This window comes from Haliaeetus leucocephalus, unplaced genomic scaffold (assembly GCF_000737465.1).
Source record: "Haliaeetus leucocephalus isolate CR32 unplaced genomic scaffold, Haliaeetus_leucocephalus-4.0 Scaffold328, whole genome shotgun sequence".
Classification (NCBI taxonomy): Eukaryota; Metazoa; Chordata; class Aves; order Accipitriformes; family Accipitridae; genus Haliaeetus; species Haliaeetus leucocephalus.
The window spans coordinates 248276-273594 of record NW_010972764.1 but is presented as its reverse complement, the minus strand read 5'-3'; the positions used below and the strand labels follow the sequence as shown (position 1 = coordinate 273594).

General features: G+C 38.4%; 1 protein-coding gene across 4 annotated transcripts in view; it reads right to left on the bottom strand.

Moving 5' to 3' along the window:
- Positions 1-2121: 2121 nt before the first annotated feature.
- Positions 2122-25319, bottom strand: part of PAPD7 (PAP associated domain containing 7) — a 62162-nt gene continuing 38964 nt past the window's right edge. For 3 of the 4 annotated variants that reach the window (XM_010571422.1, XM_010571424.1, XM_010571425.1), the window contains exons 11-12: positions 15605-15763; positions 2122-4367 (exon numbers count right to left, since the gene is read on the bottom strand). In XM_010571422.1, coding sequence (XP_010569724.1) covers positions 4188-4367; positions 15605-15763 — 339 coding nt within the window. In that variant the 3' untranslated portion in view covers positions 2122-4187. The remainder of the gene's footprint in view (positions 4368-15604; positions 15764-25319) is intronic. The other variant, XM_010571423.1, reaches the window with a different exon arrangement.

The following is a 25319-nucleotide window of genomic DNA, read 5'->3' as shown; positions in this document are numbered from 1 at the left end:
AAGAATAAATGAAGGACTTCTGTCATCCAAAATAGGCAAGGCACCTCCAGGACCGAAACTTACAGAATGTGTTGGAAGGAAGTAAAAAACAACAAACCAATAATACAAGTTAATATCCTGGTTGAAAAGAAAGCCTAAAGCCATCAGAAGATGATTTTGGGAAAGGTCAGCTACAGTAGTCTTCTGCCTGTGAACCTGAGGTTCAGTAAATGGTCAGTATTGTCATTCTGACACCATTTTCTGTTACAGGTGAATTAAAGTAAACAACAACCTGTACTGGGTCTGAATACTGGTGTTTATTTACAAACCAACAAGATTTGAGCTTTTACCCCAGCTGATTATTCCACACACTCATCCACTCACACCCCCAAACCATTACGTTTGCTAGGGTCTCAACCCCCTTCCCAGCAGGGAGGTTTGGGGCCAGCGTGCCAAGGTCAGGCAGAAAACCATGTCCCTTCATGCTGTACAGCTACCCACAGTTACCGGTCCAGGCCTGTATCAGCCAAGGCTCCAGGGCGTCCCCTGGTGTTCCTCTCCACGTACCTTCCTCATCTGCAGGATCTTTTTTTTTCCAGGTTTCCCTTCCTTCTAAGGCTACCTCCAAAATCTTTCTTTTTGGCACATCTACTTTCCAGAACACTCCAAGCCCCAATCAAAACAGTCTACATGCAGAACATGATCAGCCAAGACATGATCAGCCACCTCATCGATGGCTCTGTCATGTCTCTTAACTGGAGAATTCAGAACAAAACTTCGGTTACGTTCAGGTGTTATCAAATTTATAACCAGACTATATTGGCAGCAGCCAGCAAGTAGAAGGCTTGTTGACCTGGAAAGCTCAGAAGCTGACCCATTCACCCACACACACATATACACCAAGTTATCTGTTGTCTGTTAGCATTTGCAAGTTAAGCTTTTCTTTTTGCCCACAAATGATAAAGAGGTCACATTGCTTGAAAGTCTACTATATTCCAACACTGCTCTTTGACTGCTGCTGTGCCCATTCTCAAGATGTTGTCCCACAGCTGTTCCCGTGGAAAGACAAACTGCTGAACCAACAACACTGTACCAGCAGTCACACTTGTGTCTTCTTGCCCTGCCTCCATGACAAAATAGTCAGTAGGGATGGGGAAAAGATCAGGTGGATATCTGAGATTATTGTCAGACAACAGGGGTTCAGAGGAACCAAGTGAGACTCCTAATGCATTAGAAGGAGATTACTAACAAGGATAAATAGTTGGGCAGAATCTGTAGGAAGAATAAAGCGAAGTAATCATCTGGACAGGAAAAGGGAAAAGGTGGAGCCCAGGAAAACTGAAATTCCAAGACCAATGCTGCTGCACTAAATCTTTGTCTGCAGAGATAATATATATCCCTCTGTCAGTCATGTCCCACTGACTAACTGACCCTGACAGAAGTAAAATTGTTATTATCCCAGCTATTACTGAGTGCGTATTATTTTCCCTTCCCACCACTTCTCTATTTTTCTCCAGTGGATACTCATTAAGACTGACCAAGTACCACAGACCTCTCTGACTCTGAATCCCTAGCCCTGCATTACTATCTATTAAAAATACTTTGGTTTCCTTTCTTGGAGCTCATGGATTTACACAAGTTCCTTCCAAAGACTCAGTTTCTGAAATTTTGAATTTGATTCAGTTATTGACATTTCAGAGTCCTCTCACAGGGTTAATAGAAGTCAACAAAAAAGACAAGCTGTGTCCAATCTTTGAGGAGGCTGAAAACTGGACAAATATTTTGAAAGGAATTGAGAAACTACAGGGAGGGACTAAAAAAATTATATGGAAACTTAAGGTATCCCAAGGGATCATTTAGTCAATCTTCTCTTTTAAGAATATTGTTGGGAACTGCCTCCAGCTCCTTTGCTCTCTCATTATCAAGGGATCAAATCCACGGCTACGAAACCAAGAGCCATGTTAGTTACTCCCTTTATAAACACATCACAAACGTTTGTGGAGGGTATCCTTCCAAGCTCATTCTGAAGGTGTTCAGCATGAACAATTTAAAGCAGACATTCAAAGCGTATTTCAAACAACGGGGTAAGGTCAAGTATTACTTCACCCATTAAATTTTCCATTAAAATGTACAGAAGAATGACTGGTCTCCAAAGTTTATTAAAAATCAAAGAATAGAAAACTTTACATAAAAATATGTCAATTTTAGCTTCCACATAGTTGTCCACACAAAAAATTTAAACATGATTTTTTTTAAACCTGTAGCACATAACCACAGTGATAGCCAGGCCAATTTATTTGGTTCACCATGACTGAAGTGTTACATGATACCACTTTTCAAATGAGTTTTGCTTTAAAATGGACGCTAGTATAAGACACCAACTAAAGCCTTTGAAGGCTCCTTAATGTAGTTATGCTCAATATTGCTAGTGTGTGAAGACTAAGCAGTACAGGCTCATGTAACAGCCCTTAGATATTATTTATGAATCAGCTCACAATTTTTAAAACTTTTTTTTTTTAAATTGTGATGAGTCTGGAGCATTAAGACAAACTCTTTGCAAACAGATATGCACTACTCTACTTTGGAATGTTGCCCTCTCTCCCCTCAAGGACCTGTTTGTGTTTGACAGATTCAGTAATAACATGAACTACTGCTTCAAAGGCATACAGCATATTAAAAAGCTTCATGCTTGACACCTCATTTTAATATCAGATATCAGTTTTAAAACCTTCTATATCTGTACACAGTATAGATGTCCTGTTAACAGGATTCTTCAGCTTTCTCTGCTAGTGGACTTACATAACTGATCTGTAGTTTTCTGTATAGCTTAAGAACTCTCATTAAAAAAAACAGGAAGTCAGAGGGCATGAGATGTGACCTACTCCCAGGACAACTGTGGTGCTTTAAAAACTCAGGGTTAGGCAGGATGTACATTTTTCAAAAAGTTAAAGACAGTGTTTGTCATGGCAATACACACTTGCATAGTATACCTGTATGCATCTGTAAATTAAGTGCCAGCCACTCATACTGTGTACAACACTGGGCTGTGCTCTCCTGCAATACATTAAAAGATACTTCTCATAATGCTTAGAGCAGCTGAAGTACTTTTTATATATTTGCTCTTAACAGAACTAATGCATACTGCTATACAGATTCCTTAATGGAATCAACATATTTCCTTTCTCCACATTCCTTAAGCCGGGTACCTCTGTTTAATAATGTTGTTTGAACCCAAACATTAACAGGTTACGTTACTAAAATGCATCAAAGCGTGTAGTTCACAGCTTTTTAATTTCACATCAGGACTTGAACCAACCTTTTTCCCCTCCCTCTCAAAAGTTTTACTTCTGGTACTACAAATGCTGGATTTGTTGTCTAGTTAAAGGAATAAAATTAAAACTCATTGGTCAGAGCAAGACGACTGATAGAGGCCAGACAATGAGCTAAAAAACACAGGGTCAAAATGCTTTGGAGCTTAATACCTTCTTAAAACCATAAGCCAAATCGCACTTTCATTGTGAATCAAGAAGCCTCAAATATTACCAAATGTCATGTTTGTAACACTGCTCAGACAACCTGCCAAAACTATGAACCCAACTTAGATAATGCAACCTGGGAAAGGATCTGTAAATTAAAAAACCTCTTCCCCTTAAATATAACTTACGTGACAATATGAAATTAAATTAAAAATTCCAAGTTATTGCACAAATTATACTTCCAATATTTACAGAGCAAAAAATTCTGAACTTTGAAAAAAAAAACCAGGAGAGCAGCAAATTTACTTTTATGAATTCCCAACCTGATTTGCTGCAAAGAAAAAAAAAAAAGAATTCCAAGGGGCTGAAGTTTCCTTCACTTCTAAAATAAAAGAAAACAGAACCCACAAAGGAACAGATGTAGCCACAGCAAAAAAGCCACAGCATTTGTAAATGTCCTTGCAGTTCTAGTGTCAGAGCTGCTTCGGCACTGTATGAACCATTGTGGGAAGGCAGAAAACAAACTTCCACATTTAATAAGGCTTCACAGATAAGCACAACTACTTCTTGAAGATGGACTGAACCACCACACAAAGAAACATGCAAAGAAGTCAGCTGCAGATATTTGGCAACACCAATAAAACGATGTGCTGGACGCTGGTCTCCATCCCTCAAGTCGAGTGGCACTCACTCCATTTGTCTGAACAGGGAAGGTCATTTTGGCATCTGCCATTATCTACTCAGACTAATAGGCAAACTGTCTCTGTGTTTTTTTCTTCTCCATATATTACGATTGTACTGGTGGTGTCCTCGGTTACCAACTGGTTGCCTCATGCCTCCACTGCTGACAGGGCTGTAGCTGTTGCCTTGGTTATGAGTTCCTTTCATGGAAAACTTCATTCCACTGTGCTGCTAAAAAACACAAGATAAGCACTCAGTTTAGGCATACAAACAACTGAAACAAGGCACATATTACCACTGGTATCTCTTCAACATACAAGTCATTCCCACAGAACACTGCTTGAGGCAACTAGTCCTTTCGTGCTTGTCTAATTTTAGCTGTGCAAGTCCAATGGCACTAACAGCTTAAGAGGTGTTTTCTGAAGTAGATGTCCTGCAAATTAAATGGTGTAGATTTCAAAGCGTCCTTAAAACCCTTGGATCTCAGTGTGGAACATACTCCCTACACATCACCCTTATAAAAACAAAGACCTTCCACATTAAATACTGTGACAGTCATGTCTATTTTAGAGGATCTTAGCAAGAGCATGACCAAGTGAGATACACTCAGTAAGACTTTCAGAAACATCATGGATAAATGTAAGGGCGTGATCATATGTACTGATACATACAAAGCATGAGTCTGCTACACCAATAATCTCACTCAGCTACAGGTAAACCAGCTGTGGCTTGTAAGGAGCTTGTAAATCCTACTGGTCTGATCATACAGCTAGACGGCTCCTAGACCATACCACACATCCAGACCGAGGCAAAACAACTGAATGATCAGGAACATAGCATGACATTTGTTTTGGGGGAATCTCCAATAACTTGGAACAGAAACCGCCAAAAAGGTTTAGTGGCAGCCTGAGTAAATCTACAGGCATCCCTATCACTTAGTGGCATACAGTAAGTTGGTTTAATGTGTATGTATTTAAAATGGCTGCAAGAGTTTCAAAAGATTAAATTGAAACAGACTTCCCAAATACTGATAACTTCAATGCAAGCAACCTGACACCTGACAGCAATAAATTTAAGACAGACAACTGACTGCCTTTAACAAAGCTAATACATCATTTTGTGTACCCTAAGTGGTTAAACAGGAACACCATAAAGCTGACATTTGAGACAACTGTTTAGAATGTGAAATATCTGCAGCTACTTTAGTAACCTGTATTTCCAAACAAGTTTGGAGTAGAAAGAAATATGAGAACACCAAGCCATCATTACAGTGATGTGCACAAAACCAAAACAGTTATTGAAGGCATAATTCCATAAGCAACATTTTACTGTCAAATTATAATTAGAAGAGACACTGAGCATACAGTAAAACAAACTGGTGAAGACTAGTATTAAGGAATAATTAAAGTTAACTGCAGGGTGGCAAAAAAACCTTAAACTGTTTTTTAATTTGTAAAGTGTGTCCTACAGCAACCTAATCAACCTTCAACATGCACCTTCTAGACTCCCAAGACAGAGATGCTAAGTGTAGACTACCAATGGTATAATATTCAAGGACATACAGAAAAAGGGAATGCAAGCTGAGAATCCCTCATTCTTAAGAGACACAACTACCCAAACCTTATTTATTGACATATGTTGCTAAAACATCTACTGGAAGCTATTTATGAAAGTCAACAACATGAGACTAAAAAAAATTTAGAGAATGTTTTATATTTTTGGCAAGTGGTCCTTCAAGCAAACACACCATCTTGTCACATCCTTGTGCAAAGTCTTCTAGTTCAGGAAGTGTACATCTGACTCTCAATTATATAAGCAGACAATTAAGCATCTACACTAAATGAGGTCAAAATACTAAAAATGATCCTTCAACAGTCAAAACACTCAAAACAGCCAGTCATTACAGTTACCCTCAACTATATGCTGAAAAAAAAGACAGAGGAAAACTTTAGTTTTGCCACTGTACAACCAGAACAAAATTCTGACCAAGGAGCATACAAAGTCTCAGCAAGCCTATTCTCTTCAGCTGGAAATGTGAAAAATCTGGCAACTTCATCCTCATTTTGGCGATTCAGAAAGAAAATTATTGGGGGCAGGAAGGCAGGTCACCACAAGATCAGACAAGCCCCACGGCAAGTATGACAATTAAACCTATCTACTTGTATCCTAAAAGAAGTTGTATCCCTGGTTTATTCAGAAGGTAATCAAACTTCCAAAGAATGATTAATAAGCTAGCCAGAAAGCAATCTCTAGCTTGTCATGAAGCATTTCGCACTGTTTTTTAAGCCATCAAGATAAAGACTGTCAAACTGTCAAGAGCAGAATCTGAATCCATCTGTCTTACAACTCATCAGCAGACAGCAGGTACTTAAGGAAGTTGACTCAGGGACCTCTTAAGTCAGAGATGTTGCCTTTGTATTTACTAGTTCTCAACTAGATATTGTTTGCTCATTTGTTCAGATTTTTTAAGCCATAATCTTTTAGCATCCTGCATCTTGTGCTTTGGCATTTCACAGCTTAAATGAGCATCATGTTTAATTTGAACCTACTATCTGATGATTTTTTCAGTTCTTGGAGTAATTAATTTCTTGTCATTCTGCTCTCTGACTTTTCCATATACTGCTGATGACTACACAGACCTAGATCATATACCTCCTTATTTTATTCTCCATGTTAAAGAATCATTCATTCTTCACACAGAAGCAATTCCATATGTTTGACCACTGTTGCCATCCTTCCCTATTCTTCTCCCATTTGTATTATAACTTTCTTCTGATGTAGAAGGCAAAATTGTACTCACTGTTCATGATGGGGGACGTACATGGATTTTTACATGATGTTTTCATTACTGCTCTTTATTCCTAATAATGTCTGAAATTTGGTTTGACACTCAATTCTCAGTAGGAAATCAAGAAAGCATTATCAAAGCAGTTTTCTGCAAAAACATCAAGATCTCATCTTTGCAAGAAACCGTCAGCCCAGGGCCTACCGCTCTTTACAAAGTTTAAAGTATTTCTCTCCCTCCTGACGCATCGCCTTGAAAGGTCCTGCACCCCTTCTCAGTTGGCCCTTAAGGAACTTAACACCACAAGCAAATTCGCTATCCTTCATCCATTGCCTTTCAGATGTTAGGGAGCATGAGGCCCAGCACAAACTCCTGCAGGGCTTTCCTGGTGAACTTCATTTACTACAAAAACTGAATCTTTGTTTCTAACTAGTTAATTCTTTACAAGAGGGCACACATCTTTCACTTAATTTCTTTCAGAATCTTTGGTAAAATAAGTTTACTTCATATCTTTTGGAAATCCCAAGACGCTGTATCAAACAGCTGTCTCTGGTCCACACACTTCTGGATTTCACATGCTCAGGACTCCCATAATCACCAAGAAATGGCAAGTCTAATCTGATGATGGCTGGAAAGAGATCAGATAATCAAAAAAGAAAGCCCTTCATCTGTGATACGACAGACAAATCTTCAGATGTTTTGACTTCTTTAGATCTATTTCGCTTGATAGAATAATCTCTCCCATCATAGGGCTATTGATTCAACAACTGAATGATAGAACTGGTTTGGTTTTGGGTTTTGTTTTGACAAGTCTGTTGAATTTGACCCTCTGCAAATAAAAGTTGCTAGATCTGGAGGGAAAATTAAAAAAAAAATGCATTTAGACAAGCCCAGGGGTGGCAGGGAAGGGTGGAATTCTGTGTCACATAACAGATTAGAAAAAATTCCAGAAATTTTAAGAAATTTAAGAAAAGGATGTCCCTGGCCTTTACCCCAAACAACACAAACCTGGTGGAAATTGGAATGCCAAGAAATTATTTACTATGGAAACAAAACTTTTATTCTTAAGTACTGGCAAATTTACTATACAAAACTGCTAACATTCAAAGACTGCCATTGTTAGAAAAGAAAATTTATTGCCAAAAATAAATCACCTACACTTTGAAATAACACAAGTAACATAAGAGAGCTGAAGTCTAAGCATAAACAGGGTTTCTGAATTGGTTTGGTGTTTGGGTTTTTTTGCCTGTTAGCATCTCTAAAGAAAGAAGAAAAAAGCAGAGAAGTGTTAGCAATGAAAATGAAGTATCAGTACTCTAAAAGAAAAGCGTTTATACATACAGCACTCAAAAATAATTGGTAAGGACCTACAAAGCTAAAGAAAAAGTTTAGAAAAGGCACAAGACAGTTTAGAAAGAACACATACTTACTATTTTGTTGCTAAGACTACAGGATTAATGGCCATGATTGAATCTAGTCTGCAGTTGATCGGAATTGTAATCAAACTCATACTTCAAAATCATTCCATGTGAAATATTATGGAGTAGTATTCAGAAGAACTTTAATGCACCATTAACATTTTAAGTATCCATTTAAATAACTTAACATACATCCTCAAAATATTTCAAAGTTCTTTTCAATTTCTCACCATATTTCCAAATTCTCTATTTTAGGCGTGTAGCAAAAAAAAAACCCACAACCAAAAAAACCCAAACAACAAAAAAACCCCAATCAAAACCCAAAAACATAAAGAACGCTTTTTTAAAGGATTTATGTTTACTTTCCCACTTTGAGCATAACATCTGGAAATATACTAAAAATATGTATTTTGCATGTAAGTAAAATTTAACTTCTTGTTCTTTATGAAATAAATTCACTGTTTTGCAGAGAAACGATGGGCAATGACCTAAGCAATATTTTAGTCATTACTGCATGAGCAATAAATCAAGTATTAGGCAATAGTTCAACCTAGCCTCATTACTTTACATTAGCTAACAGGATTCTACAAGATATTTGCACCAGCCACCTGGGCGTACTCTTAATCTGGTAGGATTTATAAGTGGTTTAGATTTCTAAGCTGAAGTATAGCAAAACCAAAGTAAGTTCTTACTCAACTTGTTTAGAACTGGTGGTCTGGGGAAATAAGGCCCAAAGTACTGCAAACTTTAAAGACACTTCCTCTCCTTTTGGGCCCCTTGTTCAGACCTACTGGCTACTTTCAGCTACAACTGACAAGATCTTGAGTCCTGAACAGATTTTATAAAATGAGCCAAAACCCATTTCTGCTCCTGTTAAAAGAAAACAGCATTTATGCAACCAGCTGTGAGAGCAGCAAAGAAAAAAAAAAATCAACATTGAGATTACAAAGAGCTCAGAAGCAAGAAAAGTTTTAGATGTTTCTTATCTTCTAACACTAGAGACTGAAAGACTCAAAGCCACAATGGAGCAGGTTATATTGGTCCTTCATATCCTATTTTACTTTGTGCGGTAGCTCTGCCAGTAGCCTGTAAGAAAAGGAAGCTTTTGGTTCTCTTCACCTTTAACAACAGGTTAGGCAAACTACTGTTTGAGAGACCAGAGGGCCTAGTCCCCAGAATGAATGACTGACAGTAGATACTACCATCATAGTCTGAACATATTTTGAGCTACCTTGTGGTAAAGGAAGTAGAATCTGACACAAAATAAACACCCTTTTTGATCTTGTCACCAGTCAAGTTTCAAAAGTGAGGGGGGAGAGTCAAAACAACACTACCAGAAGACAGAACTCATACTGCAACTTTGCTGCTGTTGTGACATGGGCCATGAAATGTTATCTGCATACTTGTCATTAAGGAGAACGAGATAACAGCTTCTCTAGCATAAAGCTGACAATTTTAGACCTTAAAGAGAAATCTTACCTCACTGAGATTTCTCACCTTTTTATTTGGAACAGAAAGGTATTATTACTGTGAGCAGACCCAAAACACTTTCCAAATGATGAGCTGGTATCAATAGAGTACATGTGAAAAAGTCAGTAGAGGAAATGCTTCTGTGAATATTCAATCTCAGTTTGGAAGCAACAATCTGATCACAGTGACACTGGAAGATAAAGGTGTACTACGCAAACAAAAATCAGGTATTACTTCTACATTTCTGTAAGCCTATCATTTATGGTGGGTTTATTTATGTTTCTAGAAACTACTATTTAGACTTTGTGCTTTCCTGCAACTCAAAAAGCACTCAGGAAGCAACCAAGGTGGCCAGAGACTTTCATACAGTCATATAAACATCTAGGCTAGATGTCTATATGGAGACCTCTGGAGACCTGGATGTCTATATGGAGACCTCTGGAGATCATTTAGTCTGACCATCTGTTGTAAGCAGAGTCAGGTTAGGTTATCCAGGGTCTAGTCAAGCTAAGTCAGTTTCCCTATGCAGAAGGAGATCACCACATAAAGACTGTCCATGTAAATATATGAGAATCTAAGATGAAAATATCTTGAGTACTGCTTTCAGCTGAACAGCCTCTGAAACTCAGATGCAGGTTTTTTTCTTCTCTCCATTCTTTAGGAAATAAAACATCATCTTTTCCTAATTTTGCTTGTATTAAATAAAAAAACAAGCAATGATCTGTCATACACAGAAGATAGGAGTCTGACATTTAGAATCAAAACTGTTTCCAAAGTAGACAGTAGCATCCTCCTTTTGCCTAACAAAATGCACGGACACCAAAAAAGTATTCCACCCTAAATGAGAGAGCTCTAAATAAAAGATAAGAAAAACGCCATTTGGCTGAAGAAACCTTCAGTACCTAAACAGCTTAATAATGCCATTGAAGAAACAAGCCAAGTCACTTTTAAACTGAAGTTAACATACTAAAAACTCTGAAGCATCACACTACAGTAAGGGAATTTAGCATATTTGTACTTCTGACTAGTTGATGACACCTGCATTCTCAGAAAAGTTTGGTAAAGTGGACTAGCGTTCAGTCTTGACATGAATTAATCTATCTTTACAAATGTATCTTTTGTCAAAGTGAACTACACTTAACCTGCCTGCACTCATCTAAAAGAAATACATTTTTTACTCAAGTCCCTGGCCAATGTTATTTTTGTTTCCAATGCCGCTAACTTTTGAGGAATCACTCCAGAGATACTAGCAGTATCAGCATTACTAGTCAGACAAAGCAACACCATTAACAATTGTTCTAGGTAAGAGCAAACTGAAGTATTTTGGCCAGTGAAGTGCCTGTAAAGCAATATAAACAAGGTGTTTATAAGTTTAAGTGTCTGGCCTTATATGGCCAAACACAAAAGAATCTCAAAAACAAACTACTTCTACAAGTTCTTCTAAGACTGTGGTATTTCAGCACAGACATTAAGGTTTCATTCCTAGTTGTCTCCTGTGCTTCAGAACTGAGCCAGTGAATGCTGCTATGAAATTTTCAATTAACATTCACAATCAGACACTACTCATCTAAAGGGTCTTCAGTGGAGGTTTTCTTAGCCAGCACAGCAGAAGGACTGGTGCTTACTGGCTTTAGCTACTTTTGAATCAAAAGACTGCTCTTTGGGGAAAAAAAACAGAAAGTAAAAGAAAGGAATTCTTCTGACCTAAGCAACACAAAGTTTCTTCTGTCTTCACTGGTGATGAAGTGACCAGCATTCCAAGAACAACTGAATTTATTTCATCCCAAAGTAGCAAGGAAAGTAGTCCTTTCTTCTCCATGGGAAGTCACCAAGCAATTTCTGCCCCCTCCATTCATCTGGACATGCATGCCAATATCTGTTTTTCTGCTTATTTCAATGGGCAACACTGCTTCATAAACTGTTCTGCTCTCCCAAGAAAAATTTCAAACTGCTTGTCAGCAAAGTAGAATGATTACCTTGGAAAAATGATGATGATCCCAAATAGCATGCAGACCTTTATCAGGAGCTTAATTAGTCCCTGAACTACCTGGAAATTCTCCAATTAATTATGCAGTATGTAAATAGAATTGGTAATCACACTAAAGCTATTTCAAAAAAGAAAGTGTTAGGAAGCTCTAATGGCAGAGAATTTGCCTAGAAGGCTGCAAGTTGTTCAAAGTACAGTTAGTGCTCTTGACATTGGCACCTCCTGCTTTTGAGGGTAGTACTGGAAACCTAGGTACAGCTTCCAAGCTAAACTGAGGCAGAGAAAGTTGCCAGAGAAAAGGCTGAAGACACCATGCAGACAAATGACTCCCTTTCAAAGACTTTTTTTAATATGAAAGAACACTCGCTGTTAAGAAAAAGGCTTGCACATGTTCAAGTCTATCAGGATAGGAGTCCTCTGAGCTAGTAAAATGTGCCCATTAAAAGTTATAAACTAGCATGTTCTTAAGTTACATTAACTGCAAAAGGAAAGCCATCAACCTAATCTAGCTCAGTCATGCTCCAGAAAGTTGCAAATGGAGACATTTACAGTATTCTGGGTTAGAATGATTTCATTTCCCACTTCTGACTTGGTCATAATTCTTATGAAAAAAGAACATTTCTACCTCACAATACATAAGCTTCTGGTAAATTCAATGCAGAAAAGCCGTCATCCCATTTCTGAACTGTAGATAGCAAGAAATTCCTCTGATTTAACATGAATCTCAAAGGCACATCTTTGTCAAGCAAAAGCCACAGAAAAATTCCCGATTTTAAACATAAGTATTGTTAACTGTTCTTTTAGTAGTTTGTACAAGTATTGGAAAGGACAGCCAAGTAACAGAAAGCCAGAAAAAGTGCTACAAAGCAGTTGTTTTCCAAGATTCAAAATGCCAACAGAGATCCAAAATTCATGCAACACATTGCCTCTTCACAACTGAGGCAAAAAACTCTGGATGCCAACTTGTTTTGTACCAACAACTGCATGCCTCAAAACCGGATTCTTTTTTTGTGTAACTTCGATGAAGTTAAGCTCTAGGGTACCTCTTCAGAAAAGCCAAGTTGTTAAGGAAAAGAATAAACTCAACTAAGTTTGTATTTTAGATGAAGTTTAACTTCAAATAGCTCTCCAGTTTTATTTTAAACAAACTTCAAAAGTTTCAGACTGTACACTAGCGTGTGAATACTCAATTGCAGGCACTAAAAAGCAATATATTGTTCTCTCAGCTTCTCACTAATAGACAACATTTCCTGTGCAGATAAGCTGGTTTTGCCTAGGTAAGATTCAACAGTAAGGGAGGACAAATAAAAGCGGGGAAGAGGCAGGGAGGAATCTGTGTAATCACTTAGAAGATCAAAACAAAAGGCATACCTCAAGATACAAGTGGGGCTTTGTAGATGACTGAGGATTGTGGAGGTAGCTGGGAAGAGCATGTGATAACAGCTTTCAAAGATGGTACCCTTTCTACATTAACCTGCCTGCAAGGAAACAGTGGAACACCTGCAGTATGCAAAGGGAAAGCAGCCTGGTCTAAATGAAAAAGAGAGTGAAAACCATTTCAGTGACGTGCCTAAAACAAGCACTGGCATGGTAACTATGAAGAATTTGGGCATCAAGCTATAACATACCCTAACTCAATGCTGATATTACTGAACATTGAAAATGCTGTCCAGATGAAATTTCTTCATTGTTTATCTAAAAAGTTTCAACATTTAAAGCATTATCTTGATTGTTTGGGGTTTTTTTATTCTGTAGTAAGCAGCAGTTACCATCTCTAGACATATAAATCAAACTCACAAGCTGAATGAGAAGTATTCCCTTACATCCCAGGCTCAAAGTATTTTGATCAGCAGCACGCAGTCCAGCTGGAGGTCAGCAGCTAGTGGTATATCCCAAGAGCTGATACTAGGACCAACACTAGTTAATATCTTTGTTAATGACCTGGATGATGGGAGAGAGTGACCCTCAGCACAGTTACAGATGATACAAAATTGGAAGGAGTGGCTGATACTTAAGATGGTTGTGCTGTCATAGAGGGACCTTATCAGGCTGGAGAAATGGGCTGACAGGAATCTCATGAAGTTTGAAAAAGTGAAATGCTAAACTCTGCCCTTGGGAAAGAATGATCCTCCACACCAGTACACACTGGTACCAACTGGAAAGCAGCTTGGCATAAAGCGACCAGGGACTCCCAGTGTTGCATCAAGGAAGGCCAACAGCATCCTGGGCTACATTAGGAAAAGTATCTCTAGCAGGTCAAGGAAGGTGATCATTTCTCCTCTACTCAGCACTGGTGAGGCCACACATGGAGTGCTGGGCCCAAGTCTGGGTACCCCAGTAACAGAGAGACATGGACATACAGGAATGAGTCCAATGAAGGTCCATGAAGATAAATAAGGGACTGAAACATTTGTCATACAAGGAAATTATGACAGAGCTAGGACTGTTTAATCTCAAGAGAGAGCTCGGGAAGGATCTTACTGATGGGTCTCACTAATGAGAGGGTGTAAAGAAGATGGAGCCAGGCTCTTCTCACTCGTGCCCAGTAAAAGGACAAGAAGCAACAGGCATAAGCTGAAATACAGAAACCACCATTTAAATTTAAGAAAAAACTTTTTTACTGGAACAAGTTGCCCAGTATCTCCATCCCTTGAGATACTCAAAACCCTGACTGGAGAAGGCCTTGAGCAACCTCCTGTAGCTGACCCTGTTTTGGGCAGGAGAGTTGGACTAGGTGACTTTCAGAGGACCCTTCCAGCCTCAACTACTCTGCAATTCTGCAAAATACTTGAACAATCTCAAAGCAGAATCTGAAGCAAATACATCTTGTGTCATGCCAGTGCTGAATCAAATTAAAAAACACAAAGTCATTAAGTTGAAAATATCCTGGCCCTAGATTCCCAAAAACTGTGATAGAAAGACTAAGAAAAACCTTGTAAGAACCTGACCAAAACTAGGTTTCAAAAAAAACAGCTCATTATTTTGTTATCATAGGCAACCTACAACACACAACTTGCATTAAAGCTCACGTGAGGCAGCTGTTCTGACTAATAGTTTTAATAATCAAGATTGAGGGAATATTTTCCTACAGATAGAGGCACTAAGGCTGTAAGAAAAAACCCTTCTTTTTCCCCGTGTACTATAACAGATACACTAGTTAAATACTTCAGGCTAGTTGAGTAACATACCGTTTCCCTGCATGGTCACCTCCCAGCATATTTAAGCACGCATTTTTTTGGTAAAAATTCTTGTACACATGCCCATAATTAATTTTCTGTTCTCTATCTTTAAAATGTATTACAGAAAGTTACAAGTGTAGTCAGATCTGTTCTACTAATGCAAAATTAAGACAACTAAACAAGCCTAGAGAGGTCAGTACTATTTCTTCAGATTCAAAAACTAGCTTACAGATACACCACCTACATGAAGTTTCTATTTTAAGAACAGGAAGTTAAATAGCCTAAAGATCTGTAAATATCCCACTGGTTAGGCACCAGGAGCCTCAAATACAAATTAAGAAGTCAGACATCTGACACTCTCCCTTCAACTTATTCCTAGGCATCAGTGTGCTGTGGAAGGGCTCTTGCATTCAGAGATGCATCTCAAACACCAAACCCTTTCCCACCCATTCTTCTCCCCACACTTCTGACATGGCAGATAAGTACTTTTATGGTTACACGAAGTTTAGCACATGCTATATGAAGGTTATCTTCAGAGGTTTTTAGACTGACAGCACAGCAAAAATGATCTACACTTCCGATTTGATCGCTTTCTCATGAAAAAGTTGCTCCATTTAGTTGGCTCATACCTGATTACTGGCGGCCATTATCAAGGTTCTCGTAGGCGCAGATTGGGGTTTACCACTTGGCATAGGCAATGCGGGTGGTAAACTGGCCATAAGCTGAGTCGGTGCTTGCAGACTGAACTGGTAAACATTAGGAGCTGTGCAAGGTGGTGTATCAGAATCCTTTTGGCAGAGAAAAAGGGGAAAAGAAAAGCAACTTTACAGAAAGTACAGTATATACAGGCTATGCATGTGAAAATGCACCCAAATATCAACTCATGTGAATACTGTAAAATTTAATGATTTTTTTCAATGGTAAAAAATATAATATAATATAAGCCAGCACTATGTTTATTTTACACATCTAGCAAAAGTTTAATTGAACCTGCATCAAGGAAACAATGTCAACAGGTCTATGGCAATCACAGGTCAGTTCCAGTCAGCTCAAAAGCTAAAGTTATATCTCTACCAAATGCGAATTAAAAGATGGGAACTAAGGTTGGGAAAAAAAAAAAACAGAACAAGAACAGCAACACTGTTAGTGATACAAGGGCTAGAATTTTAGATATCATGACAGAATCAGTCCTCTGAACGGTGTTCTGGATTGTACTTATCTGTACGGCAAAGTTACTCACTGTAATTGTTATAGTCTTCTCCCATTCTACCCAGCAACAGCAAAGTTAGGGCTCCACCTACCAAGAAACAAGGAGACGGTCTGCCAGTCAAGACTAGTATACGCACACCAGTCCCCACTTCACTGCTAGTTAGGAGTTCTGTTCCCCTCACTTTCCAACAGAAATCTGAGTGATAATTCTTCAGGGGAAGCAAGATAGATGTAGGTTTACAGAAAAAAAGATACTATAATAGAACTGGTATTACTGATTACTATTCATCTTCCAGCCTGACCAACAGGAATTACAGATGCATAAGTAGTCATAGTGGTGATGTTAAAACACTGTGTGCCTGGAGCACTTAACAGACAACAAGCAAGGAGGCAAGCACAGATGTAGGGGTTTATAGGAATTGCTGAAGCCTGAAAACACCCAACTTACTGCCTCAATTCTTAAATGACCAATTATTTTCTAAGTTGAGAAAGTTGAAAGGCAAGCTACAGCCTTTTGAAACAACTCTGAACACAGACCTTGTAAAACTTATTTTTCAGCCATAACACAATGGCAACAGATAAGTACCCTTCCCTACATTTTACTGCTGCTTTAACTCACCCTTAATTCCAAAGTGTTCTGAACTTGAAAATAATGGAAAAACCTATTCTTTATCCCAAAACACTAGTGTTTTTTCCATTTCCAGCCATCTGGCTCAAAGTATAGCTAGAGATGGGACTTGGCCAATTATCACTTTAGGAGTTACCATATTAAAAGACATTATTGGCTCAGATTATCAAGGATCTTTACTGTTAATTACTGAAATATTCTATTGCTCTTTCTCTAAAAATTAATTGCCTGGAAGCAAAAACTCTTCACTTAAACCAAGCAAACTTTAAATAGACCTCCAGGGCTACTACTTGCCCTCACATGGCTGTGCTTTCCAAATTAGATTCTTCAGTTAGAGAATAGGCTGTCTAGGAAAATGTTTTCAAGGACAGAAACAAAAAAAAATATTTTAAAGATTTTCTTGGGGAAAGGAGAAGGTCACTTAAGACAGACTGACAGTTGTGAATACTGAGCAGCCTAAGCAATGAAGTACTAGAAGGCAAAACTTGCATCCCAGCTGAAGTGAAAGCCCCCAGTAGAAACAGTCCTCAATAAAACTGTCAGCTATTAGAACAATCACTCCTAAATTGTGCTTACTAAAAAATAGGTTCTAGAAAGAAAAGAGCTGCTCTCCTACTAGGTCAACTAGTGCTAAAAGTTACAGAATGCCTTTGCAAAGCAGTTTCAGATATTTGCATCATTAATTCACTAGAGACAGATCATACTGGTACCAAGAATCTGTGCAGAAACTTAAGTCTTATTTACGAGATCAGATGTTTACCATTTAATAAATATGTTCACAGTGGGCATGTTGTAGCACTGATCAAAAAATTAAGCTTAGTTGTATGCACGTGCAAAGCCAACTGCCTGGATGAGATGGCATTTTTCTCCTTTGCCCAATCTTAGAATATTAGCCATGGGAAGAGGCTAAGGTTTCCACAAAGATGAAGCTGATACTTTCTTAACTAAGTAGGTGGAAGAGTCGGGTACAGGGGCAAAAACTTGGATTTCTAAGCTGAAGTTTCTTTAGACACTATTGGTCATGGAATTATTAAAAAGCTTATAAAAAGAGAAAAAAATGAGTAGTCAAGTTTGAACAGACAACTTCTGCGCATGCTCACAAGTAACCATCAGCAGGCAGATGGGAGGGAAAAGGGGATCTTACCATCTATCCAAACCAATGCATTATCTTCTCTGATGCAACCTTCACAAACCTGACCAAGGAATAGTTTTAGTCTCTCCACTCTCTCAGCTGCTTAGATACAATTAGACCCCCTGAAGATTCACATACCTAACCTAGATGGGACACTTCCCATTTACAAGATTTCCAAGGGGTTTTATGCAATAAAAAGTTAACTCCAGTATGGAAGCAGCAGCAGATGGAAAAGAAAAGGAAGTCATACGGTTTAACTGAGACTAGATAAATTTCAGCACAAGGAAGCTTGTGTTGCTTTATTTTAATTTTGTAACAGGTATGTTCTTCTGCCTCAATGTTATTTACTTATACACGTCTCATACAAGTAGATTTTCTCTCTCTTCTGAGGTCATCCTGGATTGCTAACAGGATTACTGTGTGGAATTGATATGCTGACTTCTCATCAGCATCAAAATCCTTTTGTGAAGAGCATTACCTTTCTTACTCAAACTGAAAGGTTAACCTCAGTGACCAGAAAATTGAGCCCAATGTGAACAAAACTGGTTTTCCACAAGCACTGCCTACACTGAGGGATTAAGTCTTATTTGGTCTTCTAGACAGGATTCTTAAGTGTAATGTGCAAACTTGAAGCATTACAGAAGTTCAGAAGACCTACAAGTAAATGCACACAGGTAATACTCTGACACTTTAGATCCGTATCTGGAAGACAAAAGCTCTGACCCTTATTAGGGTAAGGGCTACAGACATCACACTGCAAAAAGATGAATGTAAGATCACTCAGTTTTAGCAAATAATCTAGGGATAAAGCTACAATGACTGCACTAAGAGCCAAGATAGGTTCCCAATCTCTTGAATACTACTACTATGAATGCCAATCATACAGAGTCCCTCATCCTGCAAGGAAAATATCTTCTAAAGAGATGCTTTTGGAAACAAAGAGAGACTGCCAGATACAGGTTTATCCTACCAGTAAGTTTCCATTTTAAAACATACTCTTTAAACCACTTTCAACTTCCTGACTCAGAACTTAGTACCTGGAAGGAAGATTTCTATTATTCATAGCCTTGATTACTGAGGACTCTTTAATTTACCTTAATGTTAGAAAGAAGATAAAGTATAGAAGAGACCTAGAAACTCAAGTGTTAACGATGATCTCTCATCTAACTGCAAATTTTGCTTGAGAAGTGGGATCCTCTAGCCTTCTGTCTAGACAGAAACAGTGAAACACTGCAGTTGCATGAAAGATGAAGAGCTGAAGCAATCTTACAATCCAAACTTCTCTTCCTGACATCAGGAAAGAACAAAAAATCCTTTACTCTTCTGCAAAATGCATCTCCCTTCATAAAAAGTCCCAGGACCCCATCAGCAAAACAATATTTACTTACCAGAAGCTCCTTACTAACTAGGTCTGGCTGTAAGAGCTTATTCCATTCCATTAATAACTCAAGGCTTAAGATACAAGGTAAACTGTACTGGTACATTCATCCACCAAGACAACAGTTCAGTTTCCATGAATTTCATGTGCACTCGATCATACTCATATGCTTGCTTTCCATGATTCTAAATGCATGAAAAAGTGGTGCCTTCCGCTTTGTTTCATGATGTAGTCAGTTGAGAAGTTTCAACTGACTGACAACAGCTTCCATTTTAGAGCTTTCAATTTCCAAGACAATGTTTTTTTTAAAAGCTGGAGTGGCCTAAGAAGATTAATTCACAGTCTCAGTCTGTTTAAGTTTTGGCCCAGTGGTAAAAGAGTCTAACTATCCTAGAAGTCAGTATTCAGAAATCAAAACTTAAACAATAGAATGCAAATTTCTTGCTTATGTGACAGATTTGGGTTCTTACACCCCACTGCCCACCTCCCAAGAATGAACTAGAGGTCTTGGCAAGAAGGTTCTTACTGTTTCTATTCTCCAAACTTCTGCCACTAATTAAACAATTTTCTTCTCTTTCCCACAACATTCAGGAGCTGGAAGCTGAGAGAACAATGACCACTGCAGTAAAAATTGTGTTCCATCTTTGAAAGCAAAGAACTGAAAATAATGAGAAAATTGGTGTTTATAGTAAACACTTTACACAGATTTTTTTTCATGTGCTCCTCTCCTTTCTTAGAATTAAAGTGATTTAACAGCTAACTGCTGCCAGTCTTACTCCTTTTGCCTCTTTTCCCATTCTGGCCTTCTCCATTATACCTACATTAGCATTTGACATTATTGAGCCAATTCACAGAGGTGAACCACAGAAATAGTAATCCCCTTTTTACTAGCTTCACCTTCTGAATCAGCTCATCATAGGATTAGGTGAACACCAGGGCAGAAAAGCAGGAGCAGCTAGTAAACAGAAACATCCCTAGCAAGAACATCTAACTACTGGATTGGCTTAGTAAAAGTGTAAAACCACGCTCCTTAGAGCATAAAGCAACACCAAAATACTTCAGGCATTTCATAGTTTGGGGCCACGTGCAAGAACAGAACTTCAGTGCATGTTCTCACTTGAATGGTTTTAGCCCCAGCATACTTAACTCTGCTCAGTAAATCAACATGCTTCCAAAGTGATTTCATGGATTATACCCCCCCCTGCATCTCATTTCTTCCGCATCACCTTGTGCCATTTCCCTTTTTGGTAGGTGGAGCCATAACTTTAACTATGGTGTAAATACAGTAGAATTGAAAGGAACAAAATTTCTCCTTCTATGGGAGGTCACAGGGTAGAGAATTTACATCAATGCAGTTGTACCATTTCCATTTGCCAGCCTATAAACAATACAAACAGTCTTGAGTAAGACACAATTGGTTGATTTTTCTGCCTTTAGGTCAACTGCATTACAAAAGGAAAACATCTAGGTCATTGTGCTTACAGGAGCGGAAAGTGAAAGAAGAGATACAGAATACACAAGCAAAATGAAAAATATGCATCCTCCAAAAGCATTAGTGTTAATTTTACAGAAAGACAACTAAAAATGTAATCTAATTAGTATCTACCAAGATTAAATACAAGCACAGTACCCCCTTTAACCTCACCCCATATGCTGCCAGGCCTGACTGTGGGCTTATTCCATGTTTTATCGATACTCACTATATTTCAGATAAGCCATTTTAAATAAAAAAAGGTCCCAGAAGTGCATCATTTAAAATTTCCTTTGTTATCCCTAATACTTTCATTTCACAGGCTTTCAATTGGTCTGTATTAAGAGTACAGTAATATTTCATGTTTTTCAAGTTAACCACTCAATTATAGGACTCATTATGTAAGCTGAACATATACCATACTAGAATATAAATACTGAATTTAGGTTTTCTTCCATCCTAAAATGGCTTAGGTACCTCTGTTTTTTTTCAGGGGAGGGAATATTAAGATATGGCAAAAACAGGACCAGCCTTTGGCATCAGAAAGTAGTCTGAGCTTGACTTTTACAAAACTGTGTGCTTCTCTCCTTGCTTCACTGACATCATAGCAGTAAAATCCAATTTTACTTGCTGATGTACACATTCCTTCTGTGCCCTTTGCTGCTTAGAATACTTGTTATTAAATAAAATTACTTTATAATTTTGTGCTCAAAACTGTGCCTCCTGCAGCTTTGCAGAAATTTATACTTACTTCAAGTGGATACAGATAAAAGACTGCTCAAGCAACTGAGACAGAAGAACTGAAGGAGAGCATAAGACAGTATAAAACAGCACATGGTCAGAAATATGGGTTAGAAACACAAAAAGAAATGTGGGGACTACATGGTGAAAAATAGGCAAAAGCAGTACTGGAAAAATTTGTTCCCCTCTGGTCCACAGAAACTGTCAGTAAACTGCACAACAATAATAGGAGAAAAGAGTAGAGTTTTAAAGGATTTGGGGCTTAAACTCTTAAATGATCCAAACTAAATGTCAATCAAATGCTTTTCCCTGGTAACACCAAGTTGTCTGTGTCTGCGTGCTCAGAGTTGCCCACTGCTTTATTTGGAGACAAGCTGGCTGCAAGTCACTTAAGCTTTAAAGAAAGATGTAAGAGGCCTACTTATTAAAGTTCTTACCTCTTATTTGTTCAGGAAGGGGAAAAGAGTAACATAGAATCTGCATTCTTCTACAAAAGGATGATCAGCTATCCGTACACATATTTGAATTATTACTTTGGTTAGGACATGAGAATATTCAGGCATGTAGAAAGAAGGGAGAAAATCTTGCTCTCAGACTGAGAATTTTGTTAGGCCACCCCCTTCTGCCCCCTCTCCACACACACAATTTCAACTGGAACTCTACAAATTAATCATAACCATTAAGACAGATTTAACAAGACTACAGGAAGTGCTGTTACAGTAACTATTATGTAGTGTCTGTCCCTCTGCTGCAGATAAACACATGCCTTACACCTGCAAATTTAATTGCTTTAAAAAAAGCAACATTTATCAGGACAAGGTATGTCATATACTCTATCACCTCTGTGAATAGGGAAGTACAACAGTTCCTTCTAATAAGCTGAAATTTCACAGTCTTTGACTAACAGGAAAGAAGGGGAGATGGTGGTAACTTCATTAAGCATGTTGAGTTCAAGTACTAACCCACAATTACTGCAGAACAAGCAACAGTTCCAAAGTCAGTGCGGATCCTGTATGCATTCAGCAGAATGATAGGAATAATGAGTTTTAGTCTTATCAGTCATATTTGTATACTACTCTCACAATGTAAGCATCCAATCAAAGTACTGAATATGTAATACTTGAAGACAGTGAAAACAGGTGTTCCACAAAACACTTAAGACACTGCTCGGCATATCCCCTAGCTGATGGGGGCAGAACAGCAGGCAGATCAAGCACTGACATTCTGATGAAAGGTTGTTATAAAGCCTCAACAGCAATAGCTGCAGCTAAAATTTCAAGAACAGTCTGAAAAAGCATAGTATAAATGCTAAAAAGTAAAATAGAGGCAAGGATTGTGTTCTCCCCCAAACTAGACTACACGGGTATCTTGTTCACTGAAACTTCAACTACCTGGACATGACTGCATGGTCTTGAGAACTCAGAACTCTTCACAAAATCTTGTCATAGAAGCCCAAAACATTATCACCAGAAACACTAAGATAAGGTGTATGAAATTTCTTAGATGCAAACTTCTAACAGACAACTTTGAGATTCTGTGCTGGACTGGATATGAGATTATATATCCAGAAAAGAGCTTTAAAACTTTCCTATGAGCCATTACATCTGTTACTGATATGGAGGTATCACTGTCACGTAAAATGCTATGCTTTATTTGGCATAACAGCCTCAAAACTGTGGAGCATACTTAGCACCAGGAATTATACCAGACGAAAATGAGACTGCAAAACCATACCTAGGACTATTTTTTACTTGGCAGAGACTGTTGATCAGGTAGCAGATATTCTCCAGCATTACTTTAGGACTTCCTGAGCTAATAAAAAGCAGCTTTCTGCAATGTTTAAGCAACAAGAAATCCAGGTCACCAATTACAGAGTGCAGGTTCAAAACAAAAAAGCACCCAGGAGGTGGGGGGGAATAAAAAGGCATTTTCAAGAGGAATTTGGTCACTGCTTAAGTTCAGACTGACATCTGCAACTAGCCAGAACAAGCACAGAGCTGGGGGCAAACATAGCTCATTTCATCTAGTTTCAGATTCTCATAACAATCACTTAACTCAGTATGAAGGTTGAAGTGAGATTTCCTAATGCCAAAGGCTTATTTTCTATTGTGGAACAGTATGACTCTTCCTCCCATAGTGTAAAAACTCACACGCTTTGCACTGTCCTTGATGGCAAAGATATTTATAAAGCATCTTCCATTATTCACTTCAACATTTGTTGGATCATTTTGGAATGTGTGGCATTTTGCAACTTACCTGTTGGCATGAGTAAGTGAAGAATACATACTGCCTTTTTGTCAGGGCAGCATATGGCATTTTAAATACCTGCACAGCAGAATACTTCACTGAGAAAAGACTTGCTACATAGATCAGTTTGATAATTAACAGAATCCAGAAAGATGTATGTGCAGTCAAATACATTCTGATGATCAGATTCCTTGCGTCCATAAGTTTATTTCTATGTGTTCCTCAGTTTGCTCCTGATCACTAATATTTATATGCTTCACAGAGATGAGGTAACAAGGCAGGAACTTTAGTACTTGGTATTTTGCAAGGAACTACACAGAAGTGCCAGTGGAAGAGTCAGAGCTCTGTATTGACATGTACAGTAAGACAAACCCATAAACTGAACAGCTATCTCAATAATAAGAATAGTGATACCAGAAGACAGATTTCTCTTCTACACAGTCTTTGATCTGAAATTTACTGGTCCTTACGAAAACTTTCTTTTGTGACTAAGATTTCACAGCTTGCTAGCACACTTACGAAAGACAGCACAACTAGAATTTCATCAGCCAGATAGTGCTAGCATAAGGCATTTTGCAAATAGCTTTGCTGCCTTGGAAAACCCATAAAAGGTTACTTCTTGTACAAATTATGATTTAGTCTCATTAGATCCAGTTCTTACTTTTGGGCTGCGCAGACAGTGGCCCAGAAGTATGTTCCCCCACAAGCTAGTCCTGGACATGCAAAGATGAAAGCAATCATCCTCCTGAATTTGAGGCGGTATACTGAGGAAAAGCATATACATCTAAAACATACAGGGAAAGACAAGGCTGTCCTTGAAGGAGGCAGTTCTCTTGTTCCTCAGTGGTACACAAGTTCTCATCTTCAGAAGGTTACCATCAGTATGGTCCCCGAAGGAAGGAAAGCAGTAGCAGGAATGGGAAGAACTCAGGGTAGTAACTTTAAGCCCTTGTATCCCTACACTTCCTTTTTTCTGAGTATGTACAAGAGTCAAGAGGCTGACTTCTAAATGTTATCTCTGGTTTATGCCAATCCGGTCTCCAGAAAAAACTGCTGCTTTTTTATTGTCCTATTCTGACACCTGTTCTCTGGCTGCTGGAACAAATCTATAACCATTGCTATCTCTGAAGTGCCCGTAAGTCCGAGATGCCAGGAGCCTTGTCTATTCAGCTGCTAAGCCATATTTACAGAACAAGGCAAAATCTGTACTGCTGCTAGAACTTCAAGGAAGCAAATCTTTAAACACCATACAGCATGCTGTATTACAACCAACTAAACTAACTACTGTTACAAGCAACTATTAAACTATAGGGTTTAATAAAAATTCTAGGATCCCTAAGAGCAATACTGCACTGCTTTGATAATGCTTGCATACTTAATATATACTGCCAATACTGCTTCCAGGACACACTGACGAATATACGCAAGGCCTCAAGACTTATGGCTGGTGTACAGTGATGTGATGACTTCAGAATATAGCTAACTCCGTGCTAGAGTGGATGGCTGGAATACTTTAACTTCAGTAGAAGCCCATTTCC